This window comes from Euprymna scolopes, chromosome 26, assembly GCF_053919585.1.
Source record: "Euprymna scolopes isolate OS-2025 chromosome 26, ASM5391958v1, whole genome shotgun sequence".
Lineage (NCBI taxonomy): Eukaryota > Metazoa > Mollusca > Cephalopoda > Sepiida > Sepiolidae > Euprymna > Euprymna scolopes.
The window spans coordinates 26,478,145-26,491,798 of record NC_136507.1 but is presented as its reverse complement, the minus strand read 5'-3'; the positions used below and the strand labels follow the sequence as shown (position 1 = coordinate 26,491,798).

At 34.6% G+C, this 13,654-nt stretch overlaps 1 protein-coding gene across 3 annotated transcripts in view; it reads right to left on the bottom strand.

The window, feature by feature from the left end:
• Nucleotides 1-13,654, bottom strand: part of LOC145247952 (1-acyl-sn-glycerol-3-phosphate acyltransferase delta-like) — a 160,060-nt gene that overhangs the window by 33,245 nt on the left and 113,161 nt on the right. For all 3 annotated transcript variants that reach the window (XM_080109598.1, XM_080109597.1, XM_080109599.1), the window contains exon 4: nt 1,159-1,326. In XM_080109598.1, coding sequence (XP_079965724.1) covers nt 1,159-1,326 — 168 coding nt within the window. The remainder of the gene's footprint in view (nt 1-1,158; nt 1,327-13,654) is intronic.

Here is a 13,654-nt window from a genome sequence, read left to right as displayed (position 1 = left end):
GCAGTCAGTACTTTGCAAGGTGGGCCACTTTAAAAAAAAGACCACTTCCAGTTGGTGAATTATAGTTGCCAAGTCCTGCTGTGCTAATTGCCTCCATACTGAAAACCGCAACGGGCCACAATCCATGATATTTAGGAAATGGTAAACACTGTAGTGTATAATATCCATGCCCAACCGTTGCCAATTGCTGCTCACCTCCAATTTTCCTTTCTCCCAGTGAACTGGTGCTGGATCTATAGATCAGCATTCCACACATGTTCATATTGCCAATCTGACTGCAGCTTCTGTTGTCACAGGACAAACTGTTTGGGTGAAATAAGCAGTGCATCACACTCCTGGATGTCCAGTTTCTGTGAGTGGCCATGATCTAGACTGCGTCCAGCTCAGTGACATGTACTGCACAGATGAACTAATAATAGTTGGTTTGAAAGTCAATTTCTAAAAGCTGTCCAACACATGCCAATATCTAAAACAGACATTAACACGAATATGACAATGTTAATTAAAAAAAAAAGTTTCTGTGTATTGGTTTTATTCTTGTAAACTTCTGGTGGTATCTACAGACAAAATGGACTGTTGGAAATGCATTACTGTGACTCGATGGTTAAGTCAGACATAGAGTGTAGTTTACCGTACGAAATATGGTCTGGGTAAAATATGCACTTCAGCTGAGTAAATTATTTGACTGACATGAAACCATAAAATTTTTTTTTTAATGAAATACATTGTTAGGTTTCTGAATTTTTGAGATGAGGACTGGTTATTTATATTATTTGGATTCTTTGGACTACTATTCTCATCTTGAGTGTCATTTTCACAACGTAACCTCTGACCTTCTTCAGGCATATCTTCTCAAACTCATGAATGTTTCTCTGAAATGTGGGAATCTGGATTGAATTTTGAACAGAACCCATGACTCAGTGGTTAAAGTACTTTAAAAAAAATCCAATTCTAAAGTGATATTCTTCTGAAGGTTGAGGGTTTAATCCTCAGTGTGAATGACCAAAAAATACAAATACAAATTACTTAGGACCACTGTCCATTCACAACTGATGAAACGTGAACTATATAAAGGGTTCCGTTCAAATTTTTTACAATCCCACCGCTGAAACTGAAATCGCAACAAAAAATAAAAAAGATAAAACCAAAACAACTCACGGTCACCCAATAATTTTCAGGGAACTCCGACAGCTGCCGTACATCATGGATGAGGGTTTTTTGATCTTGGCTCCAATTTCTCTTTAAGAAAACGCTCTCTGTGAGATACCAAATCCAACCTAATATTGGAATATACATCAAGTTTCGTTTGCCATAAATCTTGGAGCCCTGCAACACAAAAGATCACAGAAAAGTTGTCTGTTTAGGTATGAATGTAGACCTTCTATCAAAAATAAAAATAAAAACTATTTACACTAATATTCGTATTCATATAAAACAATGTCTGATTGATAAAGTTAAGGCAAAAGGAAATGAGAAAGAAATCATCTAAAATTGGAATATAAAAAAAGAGAAAATGTATAAATCAGTATAGAAAGAAAAAAAAAGAAAACGTCCCATTATTGAAAGGTGGGGGTTGTCTTACTTGCTATTTGCTTTATTAATTCCCCTAAGTACTTCAAATAAATTCGCCTATAAAATATTTATTCATGAGACTTACCTTACAATGAGTGATTTTTCTTTATTTTCATTGTAATTGTCTTAAAGTTTTTTTTTAAATTGAAAAAATTATTAATGATTAATTTTGAAAAAATTATTAATGATTAATGTTGAAAAAATTATTAATGATTGATGTTGAAAAAATTATTAATGATTGATGTTGAAAAAATTATTAATGATTCATGTTGAAAAAATTATTAATGATTGATGTTGAAAAAATTATTAATGATTAAAAAATTATTAATGATTGATGTTGAAAAAATTATTAATGATTCATGTTGAAAAAATTATTAATGATTCATATTGAAAAAATTATTAATGATTAAAAAATTATTAATGATTAATGTTTAAAAATTATTAATGATTGATGTTGAAAAAATTATTAATGATTGATGTTGAAAAAATTATTAATGATTGATGTTGAAAAAATTATTAATGATTAATGTTGAAATAATTATTAATGATTAATGTTAAAAAATTATTAATGATTAATGTTTAAAAATTATTAATGATTCATGTTGAAAAAATTATTAATGACTGATGTTGAAAAAATTATTAATGATTAATGTTGAAATAATTATTAATGATTAATGTTGAAAAAATTATTAATGATTGATGTTGAAAAAATTATTAATGATTAATGTTGAAAAAATTATTAATGATTAATGTTGAAAAAATTATTAGTGATTGATGTTGAAAAAATTATTAATGATTGATGTTGAAAAAATTATTAATGATTGATGTTGAAAAAATTATTAATGATTGATGTTGAAAAAATTATTAATGATTGATGTTGAAAAGATTATTAATGATTGATGTTGAAAAGATTATTAATGATTGATGTTGAAAAAGAAAGATTTTGTTGATGAAAAAGATATTTTTATGATATTTATTTTATGTTTGTAAAAGTAAAATACATTTTTAATAATATTTGATTTAAAAAAAAGATTTTTGATAAAAAAAGGTAATTTTATAATGTTTATTTTTGTTTAAATGAATATATTTTTTCAAATAAAGATGTTTTATCTAAACTCCTTTTAAAAGACATTTTTGTTACAAGGTCTGTAAATGTTTAAATAACATTCTAAATCCAACCAGAACTTTATAACACTTCTGACTATCCATACTTAATGGAGAGTCTCCCCCCTCACCCGATCAAAATTGGAAAGGCGTCTCTTCAGATTAACCCCCCCCCCCAAAAAAAAATAACAAGCACATCTATTAATAATCAGATTCTTAAAATCAGAGAAAGTCAAAAGATTTTAAAGAATTTTGTGTCAGAGATTTGAGAAGGAGTTTGTCCGAATTTCTAGGAGTCAAATAGGATTTTAAACCACATAATTTCACTATGTATATTAAAAAAAAAAAGAAACAAAAAACAAGAACATTTATTAACAATATTATATAAAAACAAAAAAATTTCACTGTGTATATTCAAAGAAAAATAAAAGACTAGAAACAAACAATTATATAAAAATCAAAAAGTGCCATAAAAAATAAGAAAAGAATCCCAGTGTTTCAAAAGTTAAAACAAAACATTTTTTTTTTTTTAAGGAATACTATTAAATTTGTGATTATAGTCAGCTAACGTACTTTCTAATTTTCTATGGAGCACTACCGGAAGTGGTTGCAGGTCAAATCAGTTTCTTCGTTTTTATTATGTATTGGATATGTTTTGGGGGGTTTGTTTTTCAATCCACAGAGATTCGAAAAAGTGTTAAAAAAATTAAATTTATAATAATAAATACACGTTACCAAAGGCGAGATAAATTACTCTTAAACCTAGCTGGATAAGTTTTGGGTGGTTTGCTTAATGTGAAATGTTTATTTGGCTCGAAAAACAAGTAATGTCAACCCTTATACGAGCACAAGGAAAACTGTCCAAAGTGTATTTATTATGCCGCCATTTTTCCTTGTGCTCGTGTAAGAGTTGACATTACTTGTTCTTCAAGCCGAATAAACATTTTACATTACGTGAAAACACTAAAAACCTATCCATCTGGTTAGAAGAGTAAATTATTTAGCCTTTGGTAACATTTATTTGTTATATATTAGATTTTTTAAACACTTTTCCGAATTGTAAAACAAACCCGTTTTTTTTTATAAAATTTTGTTATTTTGATTTCAATAATTTTATGTTTATACTTTCATAAACATATATGTATATAATAAATTCAAATAAAAAAAACTTACTTTTATAGTTTCATAAACATTTTTTTTTTATAAAATTTCAAATAAAAACTTTTATTAATTTTATTATTAATAGTGCAACTAAAGACTAATTGTTTTATTTTCATCTGTATAATTTTGGACATTTTATTGTATACATTTTAAATAATATTTTTTTTCTTACATTTTATTTCAATGAATCGTTTCACAATAGAAATACTGAAGAACAATAAAAGTGAAGAAACTGATTTGCCTTATCACCGCTTCCGGTAGCACCCCGCAGAAAATTGGGAAGTACGTTAGCTGACTATTAACGAATTTGGTAAAGTTTGGTTAGTAAATCAATAAAAGAAACTGATCACTATGCAAAATGAGTGAAGCATACAAAACGTGTCTCCGAAGATTAAAGAGTTATTAATACAAGTTACAATTCAGCATCACTGGACAAAAACAAAATGGTGGCCGTACGGAACAAAACTAACAGCCGTGTAATAGTAGTATTAGTATGCAGAAATAATATTAGTATTAGTAATATAGCAGTAATATTAGTATTAGCAATATAGCAGTAATATTAGTATTAGTACTATTTAGTTAATGAGAAAAATGACATAATATATATCCACTTACACTAATGGTAGATTAAATTAAATTAAATTATAACAACTGTTGTAATTTGGCTGTGCATAAAAGACTGATATATAAAAATATAATGATGTATGCTTGATTAGTGAAGAAGAAAAACGCACACACTTGCTGGGAGGTCACCACTTATCAAGGTCCGAATGCCACTTAAGGATATAGGTTAAGTGTTAGGTAGATGGTGATGCAGCAGGATCAGTTATGGTGGAACTTGGGTAAATGGACGGCCCAATAGGAATTTATTCACATTAGATTTGAAGAGGACCATGTCATAGTCAGTTGGGAAGCAGACGCACAGTATTATGTTCCAAAGACGGAAAGTTTTAGGAAAGAAACTCTGCTCATGGAATTTTCTTTTAGTTCTGGGCACATATAGGGAATGAGGAAAGTTGTTGGCAAGTTTTTGTTGTGAACGTCTTATGAGGAGGGGCCATAGATTGGAGTTCAGTCGAGCACCTACTATAAAAGTAATGATGAAGCAGAGATAGACTCGCAGCATCTCTTCTGTGCAAAAGAGGGAGTAGGGAGGTAAAAAGGTCATCTCCTATTAAATTCCAAAGATAGTTTTGTACCCTGCCAAGGCAGGAAAAGGTGCTTTTAGGAGCTCCACCCCAGATGTGACAACAGTACTCCTAACCCTAACTCTATCTTAGGTCGTACGTTTGTGACACCTCATCTCCAAATAAGCAGAGTAAAAAGTGAACCTTTCGTTTACTTTCATCAGCCTCGTAACTCTTTTCCCTTATTTTATCCTTTAGTCCTCATATTCCACGAGTAAAACATATTTATATAAGTTAATAATGTCGAAACCTATTTATTTAATGTAAATTTATCGAAAATAAAACAGAATGAGTCGAGTAGAAAAGGCAGCACGGCTGTTTTTCATTTGTTTTTTTTTAAATTTATTAATTTGAAGATTGTTGATCCAGCCATCCAGTGTGGCCGAAGCCGAAATTGAACTCACTACACAAGTTTGTTGTGTAATTCAAATCTTGTCAGTAGCTAAATCCTTGATGCTTCGCCAGAGGTATCAAGGGTATTTTTATCCTGACGCCATCACTAGATAGGGTGCCTACCGCGGCTTAAGAGAGTTCCATCTACCCCTGAGAGTAGGATAGACCGCGCCAGTTTCTCAACCTGGTATTTTAACTTGCGGTAGATACAGTGCCTTGCCTTCCCAAATGGTCACCCATCTGGTACTGGCCAGGCTCAATGTTGCTTAACTTCTATGATCTGGCAAGAACTGGTGTATCAATTGATTGTGCAGTTGATAACAAGGTTTATTAAATGAAAATTTGTTAAATAATTTTTTTTTTTTTATTACATTTTCACCTCAAACAAGGCACATTGCCACTTTGATGTAGGGGGCTACTATCAGGGACCTAAGTGTCAAGGGTACTATGTAGGGAGTTTAGCAGCAAGATGTCTGTTCACATTACACTTGAACTTCTGCATGTCAGTACAGTTGGAGAAGCAGGAAACTGGAAGAGAATTCCAAAGTCCTGCAGTTCTGGGGAAGAAACTATTAGAGTAGAAGGCTTTCTTATATCTAGGGATATCGACTGTGTAGGGGTGGGACTTCGCTGCTTGTCGAGTTTGTTGGGGGTACTTTCATCGAGGGCGTAGAAGGGCTTATAGTTCGTGAGAGCATCCACCATTGAAATACTTGTAAAACAGCAGAAGGATGCAACATTTCGTCGACGGGACAGGGGCTGAAGCTTAGATGACAGTTTGGAACCTATTAGGTTGGTGACTCTCTTTTGGACCCTGTCCAGGAGCGAGAGACTAGTAGCAGATGCACCAGCCCAAATGTGACAGAAGTACTCTATACATGGGCGAATGGTGGCTTTGTAGAGGTACAGGATACTTTCAAGCGTAAGTAACTTTCTAGCATGGTATAGAGAGCCCACCTTCTTTGGAGCAGCCTTGGCAATGATCTCGATGTATCTATTCCAATTCATGTTTCTTGTGAACGTTAAGCCAAGGAGCTTGAACGGAGTGCTTTCAGATAAAGTATCTCTAGAAAAAATACATAATTCAACGTTTTTATTTCAAACTATGCATATTTAAAATTATTTGCTATTTTATTTCTTAAATAAAATCATGTGCTTCATAAACAATAAAAAAGAAAATCTATCGTGGCTCGAGAAAAAAAGGGTGAGTAGATGAGAAAGAACGATGCTCAGTTTTCTTTTTTATTGTTTTTAAAAGAGCTACCTCAGAGACAGAGAGAAAGAAATACAGAGACAGAGCAAGAGAGACAGAAAAAATAGAGATGGATGACAGAGAGAGAGAGAGGACAGTCACCTCACCCTACGTTAACTCTTACAACTCGCCGGAACTCGCCCCCCCCCCCTGCAGGGCTGGATACCAAAGTTCAAGCAAAGACCATATGTGGGAGAAACCCAACATATAAGACCTTGGTCAATGTAGGGGCAACCCTTCATACCAATTGTCACTACCCAGCTCCCCTACTCCCCAGGGAGCTGGTCCCCATTTCCCCTTCACTCCTCACATTAAAAATCGGCCTTGTGCCTAATTTGCTCGGTGGGGGAGCAAACGAATACCAACTCTTACAAATCGTCAGTATATCTTTCTAGCTAACTAAACATTAGTTTCATTAAAATTATCTCCTTTGATAATGAGTATATTTTTGAAATTTATTCTTTCATATTATATTAATTCAATTAATTACTACTAACGTCAACAAAACTTTTGCAGATATAGAGGAAAAATAAACAGTAAAATTATAAATGAATAACAGCAAATATTAATTCATTACACACTATTTAAAAATAAAATATACATATTAGACAGATATTCGAATGTGTACATGTCTTTCGACTGTACTATATATACATACACACACACATATATATATATATTCTGATGAGAAGCATTAGGCTTCGAAATGCCCTAGCATTCTGATGAGAAGCATTAAGCTTCGAAATGCCCTGGCATAAAGAGTCCCTTCTATCCCCCAAATTTTGCTTGTATTCCATTATTAAATAAATGATCCATTCTATATCTACCAATATATAGTTTTGTGTCTTCATTTCATACTCTTGTTGTCCTATTGTATAAGCTCCAATAATTATTGTTGAGCTTAGCATTATCCGGATAAGTCTCCTTTGTGGAATTGAGCTTTCTCTTTTCCTTTTACTTTAAGCTATATATATATATATATATATATATATATATATATATATATATATATACACACACACACTATATTTTTCAAAATATTGGTTTAAAAATACATAGCCACATACAAATTCATAAGAAATACAATAATAGGGTTCAGGAAACACTATTATTTAAGAAAAAGTTATACAGAGTTTAAAACCAACTTCGTAATCTAGTTGGTGATGCCCTTTTCTCTTCTTTGCAACCTCTTTCCTACAGAAGAGACGTTGCAGGGCTTTCTCTGCTCTACCGTTATTTTTGACTCGGCATGTGTTCGACTGAGCTCCAATCTATGGTCCCACTTGCCAATCTTTCACAAAAAGCACTCGTCTAGCTATAACCACTATCAATAATTTCACCCACTCTCTATTGTTGCCTAAAACTAAACGTGGATTCAATGAATAAAGCTTCTTTCCTAGAACTGCTGGTGTCACTACTTTTTACGGCCCAGAGGCCACTCGAAGATAAGGGTTGATGAGTGTACAGTCGACAATTGGACAATATTGTTGTAATCGTTAGTAGTGGAAATTTGGTAAATTGGATTACTTAAGGGGAACGGCTCATCAAGAACTTGTTTACATTGGACTTGAAGACGACCATATTGTAGTCAGCTGGAAAGCAAGGAAACGGAAGAAAGAATTTTTGTTCATGGAATCTACGTTTACGCTTTGGCACAGATAAAGAGTGGGGTCAATTATTGATATTGGTTTCAGCTAAACGAGCACTTGGCATGATGAGCACTTGCCATGAAACTAACGATAAAGCAGAGACAAGCTCGCAACGTCTCTTCTGTGGTAAAGAGGTTGCAGGGAAGAGAAAAGGGCATCCAACTCTTTCAAGTTGGCTCCTCAGTATGACAAAGTATTTTTTAAGGAGTCACGATTTATCAAGGCCAAAAAGAATAAGGATTTAAAAGATGGATTGACATTTGAATGAGGAAGAATATTATGAGAGGATTGAAAACGATAAACGAAAGGATCAAAATTTTAATGAAGATTAAATATATATATGTGTGTTTGTGTATGTGTGTATGTATGCATGTGCGAGATCGTAACTTCCTGTTACTTGCTTGCTCTAAGATCGTCTGTATAAAAATGTTAAGCTGCATTAATGCTAAAATTTCTTTTAATTTCATGGTGGTGAACACTGCCCCTGGGGTATGTTCCTTGCTACTGAAGTTAAAGTCGACTTTATGGTGGGGTTTAAATCCTTTGACCAGCGTTGATCATCATCTCCTGCACTGATGATTACATAAGCATGAAACACTAGCATCTGTTTAATACTAGGTATTAAAATAATCATTTATAGTTCTCGGTAGATCACTGAAGTTAAGCAACGTTGAGCCTGGCCAGTACCAGATGGGTGACCATTTGAGAAGGCAAGATGCTGTATGTATTATGAGGTAAAATACCAGGTTTAGAAACTGGCGCGGTCTATCCTTTTCTTGGGGGTAGATGGGACTTTCTTAAACCATGGTAGGCACCCCGTCTAGTGATGATGTCACTAGAAAAAATACCCTTGATAGCCCTAGCGAAGCATCAAGTATTCAACTACCAACAAGATTTGAATTACACGACAAACTCATGTAATGAGCTCAATCTCAGCTACGGCCATGCTGGATGGATGGATATATATATATATATATAATACGAGGGATGTTTCAAATGTAATACTTCCTATTTTTATTCCGCCCGAATGGATCACAGAGGATTGCAAATTGCATTGTTATGGTGACTAAACTCAAGCATTCATCACCTGAAAGTTTCATCTCTGTTGCATTTATTGATGGTGTGAAACTCTAAAAAAACAACCCTGTCATGGATGTGCGTCCGAAGCAGAGATGTGTGATTGAATTCTTCCATGCCAATAAAATTAAACCGATCAACTTTCATTGGTGCCTGGTGAACGTTTACAAAAGCCGATGCAGTTGATATCGGCACAGTTAGGAGATGGGTTTGTCGATTTCAGAGTGGCAACAGATGCGAGTTACAAAGTGTGCTTCGGACTTTCACAACCGAGGTATCAAAAGAGACTAGCAAAAGCGCATTATGAATGGTGGTGACTATATAGAAAAATAAATTCTGGAGCACAAAACATCACTCGTTTTAATGGTACTACTCCCGTCTTCGTAGCACTTAAACATTTTAATTTTTAGTTAAAAAATAGGAGGCCTAACTTTTGGAACAACCCTTGTATACATTAATATGTAATAATAAGCAATGATATATACTGAAAAGCAATAAGATTGCTCATCTAAAAATAAGAACAGTAGAATTGTTTTTTTTATTGACCACATATCAAAGCACGGAGGCCACTCGAGGATAAAGGTTAATTTGTGTATTGAAGTCATTGGGACAGTTGCGTAAAAATTGTTTGTAGAAATAATTTGGTATAATTTGATCATTTACGAGGACAGCCAAACAAGAACTTGTTTATGTTAGACTTGAAGATAGAGATATTGTAGTTACATGGAAAGCAGACCAGCGAAACAGAGTTCAATAAGCAAGCAGCTCTGGAGAAGAAGCTTTTTTCATAGAATCCATGTTTAGCTTTAGGCAACAATAGAGGGTGGGGAAATTTATTGATAGTGTTTTTGGCTAGGCGTGTGGTTTTTGTGAAGGATTGGCAAGGGAGGGGACCATACATTGGAGCTCAGTCGAACACTTGCCATAAAAATAGCTGTAGAGCAGGGACAGGCTCACAACGTCAATTTTGTGGGAAGAGAAAGGGCATTACCTACTAGATTACAGTTTTGAACTCTGTCAAGGCAGGATAGGATTTTCGAACAGCTCCTGCCCAGATGTGGCAACAGTATTCAATCTTAGGACGTACTTGGCTCTTATGGATGTTTGCAAGGAAATTTGGCGTAACGGATAAAATACTAAGTAACACTTTTTAATTCCTTTTCAGCACAGTCCAAAGAAGAGATGCTGCTAGTCTCTCTCTACTCTATCGTTATTTTCATTGTAGTTGCCCAACTGAGCTTTAATCTATGGTCCCACACCCTTGTTAACATTTGCAGCAATATTTAGGCACCGACAGAGAGTCGAGGAATTTATTGATAGTGTTTTTGGCTAGACAAGTGGTCTTTGTGAAAGATTAGCAAGGGAGGAGACCATAGATTGGAGCTCAGTCAAACACAAAAATAATGATAGAACAAAGACAGGGTCACAATGTCATTGCTACAACTACTGTTAATTATTTTTCTTTCCTCCTATGTTTATCTAAAACTAAACAGAACTTCCATGAGCAAAGTTTGTTCCCAAGAACTACCAGTGGAACACAATACCATGAGGTTGCTTCCTGGCTGACTAACACATGGTCGTTTTCAAGTCCAATGGAAAATAATTCTTGAATAATCAAATTCTGCTGAATTCAAATCATTTTTACCAATACTATATAAGTGTTATTGCATCCTCCATCTGAGAAAATCATTAACTCTAATCCTCAGGTGGCCTTTTGGCCTTGATAACCATGACTGATTTAGTACATAAGAAAATGATCAATCATTATCTAAAAAAATTCTGAATCTTAGGAAAGTTTGTATTATTTGGATTCTTCAAACTACTGTTCTCATCTTGAGTGCAATTCATACAATGTTTGAGTCGATATCACCTTGACCTTCTTCAGGTGTATTTTGTTGAACTCTATAAACCAGCACAGAATTTTGAACGAAATTCTTTATTTAATCCACAGGGGTAGAATGCTCTCGTTCCATTAGCCATGACTGGGTAGGAGTCCTAAGTAATTTGCAATCATATATTATTTTTTGGAATCCTTTAAGATGAGGCTTCATGTGTATTAATTTATCTTCATCTTAATAGCTGTTGTTTCACCATGTTCCGGCCAACTCACCTTCGGACTTCTTCAGGAGGTTAACCACGACGGGATAGGAATACCAAGTCTTGAAACTATCTTCAGTAATTACTACTTCCATAGTTGTTTTCTCCCCACGTTTTTGGCCAACTAATCTTCTGGGCTGCTTTTGAGTAGGATTGAAACTGCTATCTTCAGACAATGCTCACGTGGGACCATAGAGACTCAACACTTTGATCCACTGTGTCACGGGCCTCTATCCCATCACAGTTGACCACCTAAAGAAGACTATAGGATGAGTTAGCCGAAACATGGTGAAACAGCAACTATCAAGATGAGGATAACAGTTCACAAAAGAAGGAATGTATTAATTCACAATTGTATTTTTGAGGGTTGAACCTACAACCTCCAGGAGAGTGCAACTTACAACTGAAGTATTTTATCCACTATGCCACAGGTTCTTGTTGAAAGAAATCATGCTACCCCTATGGATTAAATAATAGGTTCTGTTTGAAATTCTATACCGATTCTAGATTTCGCTAGAAAAATTCTCGAGTTTGACAAGATGCACCTGAAGAAGCTTGGAGGTTACATCAGCCGAAACGTTGTGAGAATAACACACGAAATGAGAACAGAATATCAATTCTCATCAAGTTCTAAGAAAGTTGTTTTAGGGTTGGATTGGGTTAAGTTTTTTTCTATAAGTATAGGATATATTGTGGCCCTACGACAGTGAGTAGATACTGAGTCAGCTAGTATAAGTTTCGAAAGTCTGTAATTTAAGTGCATTTCAGTACAGTTTGGTGGCAAGCGGGAGTGTACTCTGTGTACCCAGCGAGTTAGGAAATAAAGGTCAAGAGTTAACGTCCTAGACAAACAAATGGAGAAGCAGGCGTCGAGTTGTTGGATGAAGATTGTGCCACGTGTTTAACCAATTAGAGTTTGAATCAGAATTTACAAGCAGTTGTTGTCGTGGGAGGCCAGAGAGCAGACATATGCCAACAATGCTGAAACCTGAGAGAAATTTCCTTGAGTTCATAGACAATTTTTTAATTCAGATAGGGAAAATAAGTCAAAGGAAATACTTTTTTATAGATGGTGAATATTTTTTTTATCTCTCCCCGCACAACAGATTTCTTTCTCAATAAAATCTTTAAATCATCAACTCTTGTGTGTGTGTGTGTTTTTTTTTTGTTTTTTTTACGAAGGGGTTACCACATATCAAGGCCTGGAGACCACCCGAGGATAATGGTTAATGTGTGTATTGTGGTCATTGGAATAGTAGTGGAATAATCATTTGTGGTGGAAATTTTGTATAATCAGATCATTTACGAGGACTGTTCAATAAGAACTTGTTTGGATTTGAATACGACAATGTTGTAGTCAGCTGAATAGTAGACCAGTGGAACAGAGTTCCACAGATGGGCAGTTCTAGGAAAGAAGCTTTATTGATGGAATCCATGTTTAGATTTAGGCACCGATAGAGAGTGGGGGAATTTATTGATATTGAGAGTGTTATGGGTTAGATGAGTGGTGTTTGTGAAAGATTGTCGAGCGGGACCACAGATTGGAGCTCAGTCGAACACGCCATGAAAATAATGATAGAGCAGAGACAGGCTCGCGATGTCTCTTCTGTGGGAAAGAGGTTGCAGAGAAAAGAAAAGGGCATTACCTACTAGATTACGAAGTTGGTTTTGAACTCTTGCATGCATGAAGTTTATTCACTAGCAGAACATGTGAACATTAAAAAAATATGAATGAATCTCGTCGGGTCAGTTTGTCGACAAATTCCTTATTTAGATAAGAAAATAAGTAGGAATGAATATCTTTTATGGAATTTTTGGTCCCTCTCAGCGCAAGGTATTTCTCTCACAATAAAGCCTTTAAATCCACAACAAGATTCTTGTGTTTGCATGTATGAAGTTCATTCGTCTTCACTAAGAGAACGTATAGTCACTGGACAAATAACGATACAAATCAGTGGTCACACACACACAGGGGAAAGCGTCGATGGAAGGGATGGAGCTAGACACAAGGCTTTGAAGATCAAACAAAACTTTATTAACATACTTCACATGACTATAAACAGTCAGACATCTGCCTGACCCTCATTGGAAGTCTCACATGGTGCGCGTTATCAACAGATTCGAGTTTGAAACATGTTAAAACCCAAGAAAAATTTCCTTGA